This window comes from Gigantopelta aegis, chromosome 8, assembly GCF_016097555.1.
Source record: "Gigantopelta aegis isolate Gae_Host chromosome 8, Gae_host_genome, whole genome shotgun sequence".
Classification (NCBI taxonomy): domain Eukaryota; kingdom Metazoa; phylum Mollusca; class Gastropoda; order Neomphalida; family Peltospiridae; genus Gigantopelta; species Gigantopelta aegis.
The window spans coordinates 14,802,640-14,817,993 of record NC_054706.1 but is presented as its reverse complement, the minus strand read 5'-3'; the positions used below and the strand labels follow the sequence as shown (position 1 = coordinate 14,817,993).

Below are 15,354 nucleotides of genomic sequence, written 5' to 3'. Positions count from 1 at the left end.
TCATATCGTAAAGAAAACCGAAAATGTCCGAAGTCTGTGTCGTGGCGTATTCGTGTTTAAATTTAAGCCAAAAATAAATACAAACTACTGACATGTTTTGCCTCATGGCATATTTATTTATTTTATACCAGCAATTAATTGCGGTGTGAGTGAAACAAAAACAGAATTTGTTTAATACTGAAATGGAAAAAAACCTGAATTTGTAACATTATGAAACGGAAAAGGGAAAAATCTGAAACGGAAAATCGGTGCCTCTACCTTTGATATAGAGGGGTACGGGTCAGACTCTTCCATTCTTCTTTGTACATATTCAGGGATGTCATTAATAGGTGGCCAGGCATCGATTTATCACCGCCTTTTTAATAAATTGTCACCAAGTATTGAAATACAGATAATAAATACTTCCTGACTGAATATTAGATATTTTACAATCTAATTTGCACATGTTGACAACCCTGTTATAAATAAATTCATTTGTAAGCTTGTTTCAAATTGGGTAATATTAGCTTATTATCAATATGTAATGTTAATATTTAAGATGAACCAATGGAATCGTGTCATTCTTTGGTGTCGGTGTCAACCTGATTAATGACATATGACATGACAATAGCTGGATATAATTTAAATTTCACGTTTTTAGTCCGCTACCGGTCCAACTGCAGGGGACTATAGGTTTCATCTCCGTCCTTCTGTCTGCCTGTCCGCCTGCCCGCCCATCCATTTTATGGTAGACATTTGGAGGCTATATTTACTGAATACAATTCATCTGTGACGAAATTGATGGCTGATGCTATTCCATATTTTGAACTTTTCATCTCTTCGCACATTTATAATTTTTTCATCATTTTAGATGAAGTGACACCTAAAACGTGGCAGTACACATGATGGGTGCCACCCGTGGGGCAGGATATGCTAACCTTTCATGAACACCTGATACCACTGTTCTGAGTGGATGTCATCACAATATAAGTTGTAGAAGCATCACAAGGGGTATATGGCTTTTTATGTACCCTCTGTGTGTTCTTTTACCCCGAGCCGAAGGCGAGGGGGTAAAAGAGCACACAGAGGGTACATAAAAAGCCATATACCCCAAGAGATGCTTCTACAACAAATTTATCTTGCCGACATGTTAAACCATCTAGCCAAATAATCAAAATAACGCTAGACAATAATTGTTAACAATTTATTAATGGAGCCGTACCACGCGGACGCGGACGCGAACGCGAACGAAACCACTTGCCAGTGACGAAAAATAGTTCCATCGATAAACGAGTTTTTAACTTCAAATGTTTGTAATACGAAATTGTCTGGAACAGATATTAATATACTTGATTGATTATCAATGTTATTTATAATCTAATTATTGCTTTAGCATTAACTGGGGTGGCTGAAAACTGTTGGAAATTACAGACCGGGTATAAGAGAATTTGGCTCCGCCCACAGGGGTATAAGGGATTTGTCCAACGGCAAACAACCAATGAGATTAAAGAATTTTACATGAAGGCGAGATAACTGTACTTATTCCATTGAGCTCTGTCTAGTGCTAATTTTGATTTAGTAAACTGGTCTGGGAGTGGCAGTCCTCTTGTGGCAGTGCAAGGATCTCCACATAGCATAGATAGCACTACATAGATTCATGGAATCAACCACTATTTTATAAATGCCCATTCAACTCTGATCTCATACTATGGTTTTGTCATTCAGATTTTTAGGTACCCGGTACGAATAAAATATGTGTTAGGAAATAAAATACGTTTAGACTGAAACAATCATTAGGATGATGAGAAACACATTGAATATAAAGACACTGATAGTTGAAACAAGGAAAAGTATTTAATATGTAATTCTAGTTGTTAAAAAGGCTTTTGTTAGTTGGCAACATCTTAACAATGACAGGGAACTCTAGACAGTCTTTTTAACAGTGTAATAAGAGGAATAGTGAAAAAAAACTACGAAAATTATTCAGGACACAGTAGCATAGAATCTTTTCCAGTCAGACAAAAAAGAGCATTTTTAAACAAAAAACAATACTTTTACTTATTTTTCTGATAGGGTTGCTGCTTGCCATATTGCCCCATCCTCTCCATCCCAAACAACCCCCACTCCCATGTACAGCCCTGTAGTACATCTCATTTCAGAAATGTGCAAAGCTGGCACCAAGTTTGTGGATGTGAACACCAGTTGTGTTAACTGTAGTATGGAAGGAAAGTACCAAAATGCAGCTGGACAATCAGTCTGCCTGTCATGTCCAGTAATAATGACGCCATCAGCTGATGCCACAAAGTGCATCTGTAAGTATTACTGACAGGAACAGATAAGAGGTACTAAATTCTTTTTCAATTTTGCATCATGTTAGAATTTCAAAATTACTTGGCATTTTATGCTGCTTTGTTAAAATGAGGGATGCAGTTTACACAGTATTTTATTTCAAATGTCCATAAGACTACATAAATGACTCTCTGTGAGATGACACCGAGTACAATTTCTGTAGAGGGTTGCATGTTTACTTTGATTTCGAGATGTTATGGAATGATGATAAATACCCCAGAACTTGTACAGAGATAAAAAGTTAAATATGCAGATGGGTTTTTACATTTAAACAACTACATCAGTGAAGTCTTATCTTTTTGTGACATTCCAGAATATGTCTGATCCCCATCTCCCTTATATCAGCCCCATCTCCTTCATACTAGCTCCATCTCCTTCATATCAGCCCCATCGTCTTCAAATCATTCCCATGTCCTCCATATCATCTCCATGTCCTTCATATCATCTCCATCTCCTTCATATCAGCCCCATTGTCTTCATGTCAGCCTCTTCTGCATATCAGCCCCATCTCCTTCATATCGGTCCCATCGTTTTCATATTCCCATATCCTCCATATCTCCATCTTCTTCATATTAACCCCATCATCTTCATATCATTCTCATATCCTCCATATCATCTCCATCTCCTCCATATCAGCCCCATCTCCTTCATATCAGCCCAATCTCCTTCATATCAGCCCATCGTCTTCATATCAGCCCTTTCTCTTGCATATCAGCCCCATCTCCTTCATATCATTCCCCATTAGACTAAAGAAATTTCCATTGTTTAAAATAGAATATTTTTCTAGAAGCATCCTAACTATATGCTATGTTCTGGTAAGAGGAGATATATTCTGGGATTCCAAGAATCTACCGTGGGGAGGAATGGTGGTATATTTCTAAATTTAACAGCAGTCCTCATATCACCGTTGGGCCTCCTAGTGTTATTCCTTATGTATTGCTACAACGACATTGTAGCATTAAAGCTTCTGTTAATTTTGTTCACACAATATTTATTATTATTAATTCAGCAAAATGTGAAGCGGAGTCGGACTACTGCCAGAATGGAGGAACCTGCACAGTCAAATCTGAATCTAAAGTATCATGCTCTTGTCCCAGTCCATACACTGGGCCTGTGTGTGAAATGCGATCAGGTATAGTTATAGACAATCTGAAGTATCATGCTCTTGTCCCAGTCCATACACTGGGCCTGTGTGTGAAATGCGATCAGGTATAGTTATAGACAATCTGAATTGTGTGTCTAAAAGCAGAAATTGGTGCACTCAAAACATTACATTGCAAATTCTTTCTGCCCCTTCCCCCATAAAAGTCATCCCATAAGCTTATAGGAAGAGTTCTTGTCGTGGACAGAACAGTTCTCTGATGGGGGCATGCCAAAAAATTTACCCACACCCACACACCTAAGAAGAGGACGGAAACCGCATGCAAACGAACACAGCATGCTGAAAGCCGCAAGTTATTTCCAGGCTTAGCTTAGTAACTAGTTTAACATGTCCATAGTAACATGTTCAGAAGTATTCTATTATTGGTGGTGTTTTACCAGCCTCGGTGGTGTCGTGGTTAAGCCATCGAACATAAGGCTGATAGGTACAGGGTTCACAGCCCAGTACTGACTCACACCCAGAGTGAGTTTTTATGACTCAATAGGTAGGTGTAAGGCCACTACACCCTCTTCTCTCTCACCAATCACTAACAAATAACCCAGTGTTTTGGACAGACAGCCCAGATAGCAGAGGTGTGTACCCGGGACAGCATGCTTGATCCTTAATTGGATATAAGCATGAATATAAGTTGAAATGAAAATAAAATTAATTTGCTTTACCGGCCTTGGTGGTGTTGTAGTTAAGCCATCTGAGATAAGGCTGGTAGGTACAGGGTTCGCAGCATGGTACCGGTTCCCACCCAGAGAGAGTTTTAACAACTCAGTGGGTAGGTGTAAGGCCACTACAGCCTCTTCTCTCTCACTAACAACTAGCCCAGTGTCCTGGACAGACAGCCCAGATAGCTGAGGTGTGTGTGTCCAGGACAGCATGCTTGAACCTTAATTGAATATAAGCACGTAAATAATTTGAAATGGAAATGGTGTTGTTTTGAGTATGATTCTCTATTTCCAGATCCCAGTAAAGACAGTGAGCTGAAAGACATCCTAGGAGCTGCTATTGGTGGTGGAGGGGCCTTCCTCCTTGTGATGTTGATTGTCATTGGATGTGTAGTAATGAGAAGGTAAGGCTTAACAACACTGGCCCAAATTACCAGCAAGTGTTAAATATCGGGCTGTTACAGTTTATTTACCATTTCTTACTGCTGAAGATATTGGCTTCATCCTGTGAATGTAAGAATGGCATTTGTCATTCAAACTTGGTAGGATAAAGCCATTTTAGGCAGTAACCAATTATTTCATTTAATGTCATAAAATAATGTGCTATGCAAAGTGTATATAATCAGTGTAACCAAGTGAAACTTTTGCAGTATGATGTCATACAAAATAAATGATATTAATATTTGTTCCCCTTTCTGTTTTGGATCATAAAATTAATTTTGAGCTGTTACAAAAACCAGGACAAGCAGAAATGCCCTTAATTTACCCAGATTGATAATTTTATCAACAGGTCTTTAAAAATTCAGTAGGGTGTAATGTAATTAATTTCTTTATCTGCACTTTTCCCCACAGATAACAGTACATTTGAATAATCTTTAAAAGTGCATTCTTATAGTTGCATGTAACAAATTTTGCCCAGTTGTTTTTGTTGTTTATTTGTTGTTGGGTTTTTTTACATGTATTTGTTATTTGTAACTTCAGATTAGGTATAATTAATGTGATGTGTTGCCACATGGCATTAACAGTGGTTTCCCAGCGGAAATATAAAGAACATAGAAAATATTCATTGTTCATCCATTAAAAATTAAAATGGCTGCCTGTTCTTTGTCAGTATGGAGATGCAGTTCAAATTCAAACTTCATCATCACAGGTTAACCTGCCATTCACCCAACATTGGATTTTGAAATAATATAAATTCATAAAATAGTAGCAAATAAAAATATTTTGATGTAATTTTTTATGGTTTTGTACTTCAAGGTGTAATCACTATATAACACCAAATAAATAAATAAATAAATATAAAAAATTAATAAATATTTTTGGTCAAGTGCAACTTTGAGACTGCCTCTTTATAATATGAGTAGTGGTTGGAATCTGACAATATTCAAAGAGAGAAAGAAATTGATGGTGAAATTCTAAGTAATTAGGATATAATTATTGTGAGTTGGACATCTGTAAGTTGGAATTTTGGCTGATACAACTAATGTTTGATGCATTAAAAGATTACTATACATGGCTCGAAAACCAAAAAGCAGTCAGTTTTTTTAGACTTACCCAAACAAAAATGCATGCTTGTGGCTAGGTTGTCGCAAGGTAGTACAAACAATGCAAGCTATTTGCAAGCTAACATTTAGCTCGCGTAAGGTAGTCAGTAAAATAGAGATTCACCTGGTAACAGTACCAAAAAAATGCAGGTAATTTTTGAAGAGACAGACATAAGGACGATTATGTCATCTGCTATTTAGATCATGATTCTGTTATTTTTTAATTCCATAATGCTTTAAAACACATTTCAGAGGTCCTAATTTTCCAAACACTATCCTACTCCTAACTCTGTGCTGTCTTGTTTCTTAGCAGGACATATTTCTTTTGGCCTGCTGTTAGAAAAACAAGAATGGCAGTCCATATTTTACTTCCTATTCTGAGCCCTAGCTGCTGTACAATAGCTGATATTCCTCAGACATTAGTTTGCATATTTTGTTTTAAATAAGCACTTTATTAACAGAAGTATGTTGCAAATATGTCATTCTCAAAATTCTATCATGTAACCGACACATTCCCTTTTAAGTTGGGACAGAGTTTATTCACATTTAGAGTAAAAAAATATCCACATTATTACTCGAATATGTACTAATTTATTATATGTCACACAAGTACGCACAAAACAAATCTGTATAGATAATACAATCAACTACATAACAGTTGTAGACCTCATATTTTCAATTCATTTAAAATTCTTACTATATCACCTGCCTTAGTGGTTGGTGCAGTACTTGATACTGAGCTGAACATTTACATTATTATCAGACGATAAATTTGAACTGTCCGACTTGGACCGATCAGATGGCCTAAGTTTGAAACAAAATTAAAAGAGCTACTAATACAAACAGTGAAATTAGTTAAGAACAGCTGAGGTGTGTGCCCAGGACAGCGTGCTTGAACCTTAGTTGAATATAAGCACAAAAATAATTTAAAAGAAAGAAGTTAAGAACAGTCAGGTTTTTAGGGTGTTACCACATGTCAAGAAAGTCGAGAACAACACTGCATTCCCCACAAAATCTTATTAAACTAAAACTACATTACCTGTGTTTTGATCATTTCAGTGTTTGTTTCGATGCGTGTAGTATATGTATACTAATATCTTTAAAATAAATACCATGTTCATCCAAAATATTTATATAGTGTTGCTTTTAGTACACTTAACTAATTTTTTAAATGTATCTTATGCCAAAACTCCCTCTGTGGTGAATTACTTCTAGTGCTGGAATGAATGACAAATCTCAGAAGTTCCATCGTTATAATTTATTCTTTAATTAATGTCTGCTATAGCGTTTCAAAGTTGTCCAATTCATGATTGTGTCCAATTCAAGATCACTTTATTAATCACTGTTGAATGAATTAGAGGATAACCATGTTGTATTTCACCATTTGCTGATTCACGTTCATGCTGATTATAGTCGCAAATTGAGTTTTACCGAATGAATGCAGCGTTAACAAAAACCTGGTCACTACTAAAGTACTATCATTTTTGAAGTCATCTGCCTTATAAAATAATGATATATGTTTTTACATGTAATACAACTGTTGCTTCTAACATTGTTTGTGTATTTTATTGTTTTATTAACGACAATACCAGCCATTATTATCAATTTCCTTTATTCCTAATACAATTCACGACAATTGGTGCTCGATAACGAAGATCCATAATTCGGCATAGTTGGTGTTACTTATTTTCTCATTCCTGTTAGCATCACACACATGAATTCACACAAACGTTTATAAACAGCATTTATGTTATAAAATTTAGAGGAGCACATATTTTGCTTCAGAAAAAGATTCAATGTTGGTATTTTAAAAGTAATTAAGTACGTCCAACTATAAACAGCAAGAAGTAGCATATGAATATGCAAATAGGCTCTTGGGGAACCCCAAATTTCCGACAGATACATGCTCATTACACTGTTGCAAATGGATTTGATTAGCCAATCATATTTCGCGTTATATGTAGAGTGAATTAGAATACACCTTTTTATTTATGTTAATAATTATTCTTTTTATTTATTTGGTTGTTTGTTTGCTTTTTTTTCTTTTTACTTTGTTTTCTTTTTTTTTTTAAATTATTATTATTATATTTTTCACAACAGGAAAAAGGACAAAAAAAGATACATGAAATCTATGCAAAGTTACACCTCTGAACCTGCACCATTCATGAGTGCTATGGAGCATGTGCCATATCTGGCCCACAAGAGTCACTACTTGAATCCAGTGTATGACAACCGGGATGTAATGGACTTTTATGACCCAATGGGAAGTGGCATGTTTGACAGACCATATAATGCTGTGACCCCTAAAGAAGACGACGATCTGACAGACCCCAGCGTCTACAGATCGACTGTTGGTTCTACTTCGCCCAAACATCAAGGACTCTTCGTGGATTAGGCTTGAGCTGACACTGACAGTAAATACAACTCCTGAAAAAGAGTAATGATGAGTACAATGACATTTCTATATTAATCAATACCATGCAGTATCATTTCTATATGAAATGGATAAATAATACAGCTAACTTGGAAATAATGTGGAAATTCAACAAACAAATTACCTGCAATTTAATTTTAAAAATAACTGTTAGGAAGTAATATATATGTACGTTTTTGAGGCTATGGGGTATATTAATTATTTTGTTGTCTTGGTGTTTATTATTCAGGTCAAAATTTTCATTTATCACTTTATTTAGATCAGTTTTATATTGTGGGTATTTTCATAATACCTAATTAAATAGAATTTCTTTAGGGGTCGTTCAGATATTATGTAATGCTAGACCATAACCCCCAAAATAATGTTTGGAGACATTCCCCTACTATACTAACCCCTTCATAAACAAGCCATTTTACACGATGGGTATAATAATACAATGATTCCATTTATTGTAACATAATGCTTTGCAATCTGGGGAAGCAATTTGTAGTCTTACGAACAGTAATAATATGTTGCTATATTTTAAAATTAATATTATTTGAATACCAGTACATATTATACTCATTTATCAAATTGGTGTTAAAGAGAAAGTCATATATTTGTCTTTATGTATTATTTAGTGATGCATATCTGTTTGTAATACATGTATATTAAACACAAATAACACTTCCTTGTAAATGTGGTAAGACAAAAAGTGAAAGGTTTTAAAAATTAATAACAAGTGTTTAAAAATACTTAAATTAGGGTTAAATATTTTGTATGTTAAATGTTTTTTGGACACATTTGTTTGGTGTTTTTGTCCTTGTTTAGTGTAAGGCCTGCTTTCTTCCCATTAATGCGATTTCGCACGCGTTTTTACGCTTGAGTTTATTTATACAATGCAGTTACATAGTACCTGTCCCATGTACGCGCAGTGACATAATAGCGTGAAGTGTTTAGTGTAAGGCTTGGTTTCTATCAATGCGATTTCGCACGTGTTTCTACGCTTGAGTTTATTGATACAGTGCAGTTACATAGTACCTGTTCCATGTACGCGCAGTGACATAATAGCGTGAAGTGTTTAGTGTAAGGCTTGGTTTCTATCAATGTGATTTCGCACGCATTTCCATGCATGAGTTTATCGATACAATGCAGTTACGTAGTACCGTTTCCATATACATGCGGTGACGTCATAGTGTGAAGCGTTTACTTTTGGCTTGAAGTAAACTGAGAATGTAAAATTTTGTATTGTAATCAGCTTGTGAAAACACAGATACAGAAAAGCACATTTGCACATGATAAATCATGCACAGAATCGCTTTAATAGAAAGTGGGCCTAAGAATCCTATTGAAACGTGCACAGAATCGCTTTGATGGAAAGTGGGCCTAAGAATCCTATCGAAACGTGCACAGAATCGCTTTAATGGAAAGTGGGAATAAGAATCCTATCAAAACATGCACAGAATCGCTTTAATAGAAAGTGGGCCTAAGAATCCTACCAAAACGTGCACAGAATCGCTTTAATAGAAAGTGGGCCTAAGAATCCTATCAAAATGTGTACAGAATCGCTTTAATGGAAAGTGGGCCTAAGAATCCTATCGACAACACACTGTACAAACTAGTTTTGCATAGAACTTGTCATAAACTAAGAGACTAATATCAGTGACTGATGTCACAGTTTGTACAGTTAGACAGAAAGTGTGCATATATTTCATCAAACCAATGTAGAACCACCAATTTTATGTTTTTCTGCTTCCATATTTATCATTAAAGGATTTGGTTTAATATATTGAAACCAGTACCAAAAATTTAAAACCTTAAAAATCAACTAATTTTCACAACCTGAAATATACTTTTCATCAAATATGGTAGGCATTTACTAGTGTACTGTTACATTAGCAGATCAAGAATTATTTAGAAGTTAATGATGGCATATCCTGGTTCTACTAGTATGTCATTTAAATGAAAGCCAGGTATGCACAGTGTCTGTGGTAATGTATTTTAAAGAGTTGATAAGCTTTATTCAAATGAGCTTTATTCAAATATTACGTGTTCATATGTATTGTTTACTAATCAATTTGTATATCACTGACTAGATATGTTAATATATAAGTATTTAGATTTTAGCCTATATAAAATAGTATAATCTTAGATCTTTTTTACATATTGTTGATGTACATGTATATAAAATGAGATAACAGCATGCGACGCTTACGTCTTAGTCCGTAGTCATTTGTTACCATAATTACTAGTATACAGATTGATGAACACAAAATAAACTGCAATGTCAAACAATTTTTCCCAGAAAATGGTCTAAGCACACTCATTTTCCATGACTAAACAATTATTTTGCAAAATTAAAATAAAATTTACCAGTTGTTTTTAAAATTGGCAGTTGTCAAATTTGGCAAAGGACTGTTAAACAGATCCAAAAATATAATAGATGACATTTCATTTAATGCCAAATTGTTTTTTAAATTGCCATGGGAGACAAATTGTTAAGTTCGAGGCCTGAAAAGGTGACATTACTTCACAATATATTATATTTTAAAAAACAAAAAGATTTTAGAAAAAAAGACAGCCTCCCCCAAGAAGTATGGAATTAAAATTCTATACTTTTTTTATTTTACACTTGAAGAAGTTAGTGGGTGGAGGTGGAATGTGGTAGCCTCTTTCTTTTGTCAGTGTGAGCTCTTAGTTGTCCTCTGGACAAACCTAAACTACTAAATTACGCTCTATTTTCCTCTTAATGCATTGAAACTATTCTTCCAAAATGAATTCATTATGCCTTTACTGGTGCAACTTGGGCTTGAACTACAACCCTAAGTGCAAAGCAGAGACTGGAATGTAAATGTTTTGAAGACCAATGACTGTGGCTTTCAAAGAACTAGTACTGGACCTTATGGTAAGTGTGGCCTATTGCTGTTTCTTCAAAAACAGATACTATTATTAGGAATGTTTTATGATTGTTTATTTCTTAGCACATTGCCTATTATTATTGTTTTATTATAGCTTGTTTTCTTGGTGAACAGATATTATCCGTTGCAATTAATGTTTTGTCACAGCTTGTTACTTGGTAAACCGATATTGTCTATCATTATCAATGTTTTGTCACAGCTTGTTACTTGGTAAACAGATATTGTCTATTATTATCAATATTTTGTGACAGATTGTTACTTGGTAAACAGATACTGTCTATTATGATCAATGTTTTGTCACAGCTTGTTACTTGGTAAACAGATATTGTCTATTATTATCAATATTTTGTGACAGATTGTTACTTGGTAAACAGATATTGTCTATTATTATCAATGTTTTGTCACAGCTTGTTACTTGGTAAACAGATATTGTCTATTATTATTAATGTTTTATGATACTTGTTTCTTGGTAAACAGACACTGTCTATTATCATTGTTTTGTGACAATTGATCAAATCATTTTAGGCTTTGTTACTTAAAATGTAGACTAGTATTTTAAGATACCAGGTTGTTTTTATTTACAGTAAAAGTCCTTATTAATGTTAAATTTGTTTGTTTAGATGAAAATATTTTTGTTTATCAAAGGCCAATAGATTGTATATCACATTTACCACATTATCTAAGCATACCTTTATATTTTTATGTACTTACATTTCTCTATTAATAAAATTAATATTCAGAAAGTGTGTTTTGTGTTGTCCCTCAGCAAAAGCAGTTGGAATGCTGCAGTGTCAGGGTTAAGAGAAAATACAGATACTTGACTGCACAGATTACAAATTGGCTAAATTAATAATGGCATACAGATAGAGATTACTACATGAGTGGGGCAGGTGGATACCATTTATCTTACGAGTTGTTTTAAAAAAAAAAACATATCTACTAATGAGCGAAATCGGGATGGATACGTTTTGAAACAACGAGTTGTAAGTTAAACGTTTTCTTTCTTTTTGTGTGTCTGGGGTTTGGTTTTTAGGGGTTTTTTTTCTCTTACACGGGTGCATAGGCGTCGATCCGGTTTTAAAAGTGGGGGGGGACCGATACATATACATATAATTTTAGTTTTTTTTGCAAGGGGGGGTGGGGGTCGAGGTGTCTGGCGAAGCCCGCCACCGCGAGCGCCGCAGGCGTGAAGTCCGTGGCGGGGGGTCTGGGTGCCCTCCCCCCGAAAATTTTGGAAAATTGACCCCTTCTAGGGCTGTTCTGAGGTGTTTTCTGCTGGCTAGCCGAGCTGCTTTCTGACAAAATATTTTTCGCCTTAATTATTGTGACTAAACTGAACAAATGGTATATAGATACAATATAACTTTATTGGTCAAATTTCTTAATTCAAGTACAAATAATGAACATGAATAAAAACAATGGTGCCACTGATGGTATTCCAACAAGTCTTTAATGGTCTAAAATTTCCCAAAAACACTACGCCGTGTATCGCTCGATCCATCGACAAATTTAATTGCGATATCTCGTGCAGTGCACTCGGCAAGACGATTTCTGTGCACATGACGGACCATCACGTCTGCTGTGCTGCTGCCAAATGTAGATGATGCCTCATTCAGTGCCTCCAGCACGTGTGCGTAGTTGCTAAGGACGGCTCTAACGGCAATCCCACGTGACAGCCAGCTTGTTGGACAAAGCGGCTTCAGGCGTGAAGGGGAAGGGCTATCATCCATAACTTGCAGATCGAGATACACATTTTTAAATTTGCCTGATGAGTTGTAGAAGCCGCCCAGTTCCTGCACCACGTTAAGAGCATCGCGAAGGAACGGTGCACTCTCGATGGCCTTCGCACAGATGAGGTGCGTGATGTGTGCACCGCAATGCGTGTAGTTTGCCAGTGGTTGTACTTTCTTGATCAGTGCTTGGCAGCCTTGGTATTTGCCCGACATATTGCTGGCTCCGTCATACGTTTGCGCTCTCAGATGCGTGATTGGGAGGTCGAGTCTGAGCAACGCGTCTTTCAGCATATTGCTGAGGCTGGCACCAGTCATCTCAGATACGCTGTACAGACCGATAAAGTCCTCGTGAACGTCGTAAGCGTCGTCTATATATCGCACGCATATTGCCTCCTGTTCAACGCCTTGGATGTCTTGGGTTCCGTCGACAATGACTGCAAAAAGGCCCACGTTCTTGCAAATATTTCGCAGCACCATGTGTGCCATGATTTTTAACAGTTCGTTTTGCACGGCAACGCTTGTGTATGAAGTTGTGCGTGTCAACCACCTCTGTAACACGACGTCATCGTTGCTCCGCAGCTCTAACAACTTCATGAAGTTACCGTCGCTTGACTCTTTGCCGCGTATTGCCAGTCCCTGCTGCGCTAGATACTGGACGGTCGTCACAATCTTCAGCAGAGCGTTGCGCGCCTTCGTTTGTTCTTCAAGATGGTGCGTACTTAACTGTGCGTCAACGTTGTTGTTGGAAGACCGGAATTTCAGGTTGTTATGAGAAATCATATGTGCAGATGTCTTTTCGTGGATTTTGAATTTCTCAATTGCCTTCTTCCAGTTGCAAAATCCCTTGGAAACAAATGTGTCCTCTGAATACCGCGCCATGCCGGCCAAGTCCATGCATGCTGCTTTAGCACAAGTAAAGCAGAGTACTCCGCTAACGTTAGCGTCAAAGTGGAGCCATGGAAAGCTATCGAACCACGCGCGCTGAAAACATAGCGTTCGTTTAGCGAGCCGTTGCACCGGCATGCAGTTGACGTCCCGTGGCTGGTACGGCACTGGCGGTAAGATGGGCAACCGTGTCTGAGAAGTGACTCTTTTCTCTGTTTTTTCTTTAACATCTTCACCAACAACTTTGACATTTGAATCCGGTGTCGTCCCTACTCGCAACAGAGTCTGGGCATGGCGTGGTATGGCAGTGAAGAACTTTTTAATGTCCATGGTAGTTTTTCTACGGTATACTATCTCCGTTAGCGTTTCGTCCTGGACGATGCAGTTTGCCAAATAACCTGCGTGTAATTCATCAAATTCGAATTGTATCAAATAGCATGTCAAAATAACCGGATATAAGCCTATGGGTACAATGATAATTGACGAATACATTGTATGCAAAATATTCGTTATTAGCTTCCTGGAGACTGGAGTAGTTGTTTTTCCGACGATATAACCACGGCCGGTCTATAACAACTAAACTAGTGACCATCATCTACCTAGCGCGCATGCGCTATTGGTAGTTTGATCCGATGTCCTTGTTTCAAAATAAAATAAACGCATTTTTTTCAGAATAAAAAAAAATAATAATAATTAAACAATATTATTTACTTGACAAATTAACAAATATCGCTAGTAACCATTATTTATATAACTTTCGTTCCGTCTTTCCTTTACGTGTTTTATTTTATTATTAATTTCAAATGTCTTTTATTGGGTTTTTCAAATTATACAAAAGTAGACGCCAGTACTGAACATTTCTGGTGTTACATTTTTATAGACTTTCTGCCCCAACACTTGGGTATAATTATTTCAAATTACACATCACTACCTAAGTTTATAGATTGATATTTCTATTGATGATGAAAGGAGAGAGAGAGAGAGAGAGAGAGAGAGAGAGAGAGAGAGAGAGAACATATATATTATTATTCAAAATAGCATATACACTTAGTGACATAATGCTAAGAGTAAATCAGCAATACCTGTTATTTATATGAAGTTCGAAACCAATTAGTCAATTTCAGTATAAAAGAAAGAACCATTAAGTTTTAATAGTTATTTTTACTTAACCAATAACGCATATTTAGATACCGTATAACCGGAAACATTTCGAGGTTTTTCATTTTCGAGGTTTGGTAAATTTGAAATGGGCGTGTTTTTATTTTCATGTTTTAGCAAATCTGGTTTGCGAAAATTTTGTTATTGTTGTTAATTAAAAGTTTAACATCGGCTTCGAGTTGCTTAAAATCGCCGGAGCATAACGTGAAACTCAATTGCAAGTGGATAAGGCGGTATCCTATTGGCGAGACAACTGATGACAAGACGTTTATTTAAAGCCAATTACGATTGGTGTGAGAAGTGTTCTAAGTCAGACAGTGTGGTGTTTGATGTTTAATCTGAGCTCGACATGTTCATTCATACTCGTATACAGTAAGCTGGCTCAGTCTACTCTCTTGTAGTTTCCTGTGGTCTGCGGTGCTCTGCGCATGGCAGGAAATATCAGGAAATAAAGTATTTCGGTAAATAGTTATTTTAATAATTTTATTATATAGTGGGCACAATGAATATTTGTGATTTATTTGGGGATATCTTCAACTATTTTCAAGGTTTAAAAT

The 15,354-nt window shown here is 36.2% G+C and overlaps 2 protein-coding genes across 2 annotated transcripts; one reads left to right on the top strand and one right to left on the bottom strand.

Moving 5' to 3' along the window:
• The first annotated feature begins 3,480 nt into the window (after window positions 1-3,480).
• Window positions 3,481-11,762, top strand: LOC121378232. The gene is made up of 3 exons (XM_041506312.1): window positions 3,481-3,537; window positions 4,442-4,550; window positions 7,791-11,762. The coding sequence occupies exons 1-3, from the start codon at window positions 3,528-3,530 to the stop codon at window positions 8,083-8,085; spliced, it is 414 nt and encodes a 137-aa protein (XP_041362246.1). The 5' UTR covers window positions 3,481-3,527; the 3' UTR covers window positions 8,086-11,762.
• Window positions 11,763-12,478: 716 nt separating this feature from the next.
• Window positions 12,479-13,969, bottom strand: LOC121379493 (zinc finger MYM-type protein 1-like). Its single transcript, XM_041508138.1, has one exon. It carries the CDS (start codon window positions 13,967-13,969, stop codon window positions 12,479-12,481), a length of 1,491 nt encoding a protein of 496 aa, XP_041364072.1.
• Window positions 13,970-15,354: the final 1,385 nt, after the last annotated feature.

What these genes read in the sequence shown, in the direction of transcription:
- LOC121378232 (XM_041506312.1), top strand. An exon ending in GGATGTGTAGTAATGAGAAG is followed by an intron (nt 4,551 to 7,790) that starts GTAAGGCTTAAC and finishes TTTTCACAACAG; the next exon opens with GAAAAAGGACAAAAAAAGAT.
- LOC121379493 (XM_041508138.1), bottom strand. Translation starts at nt 13,969, where the DNA reads ATGGACATTAAAAAGTTCTTCACTGCCATACCACGCCATGCCCAGACT.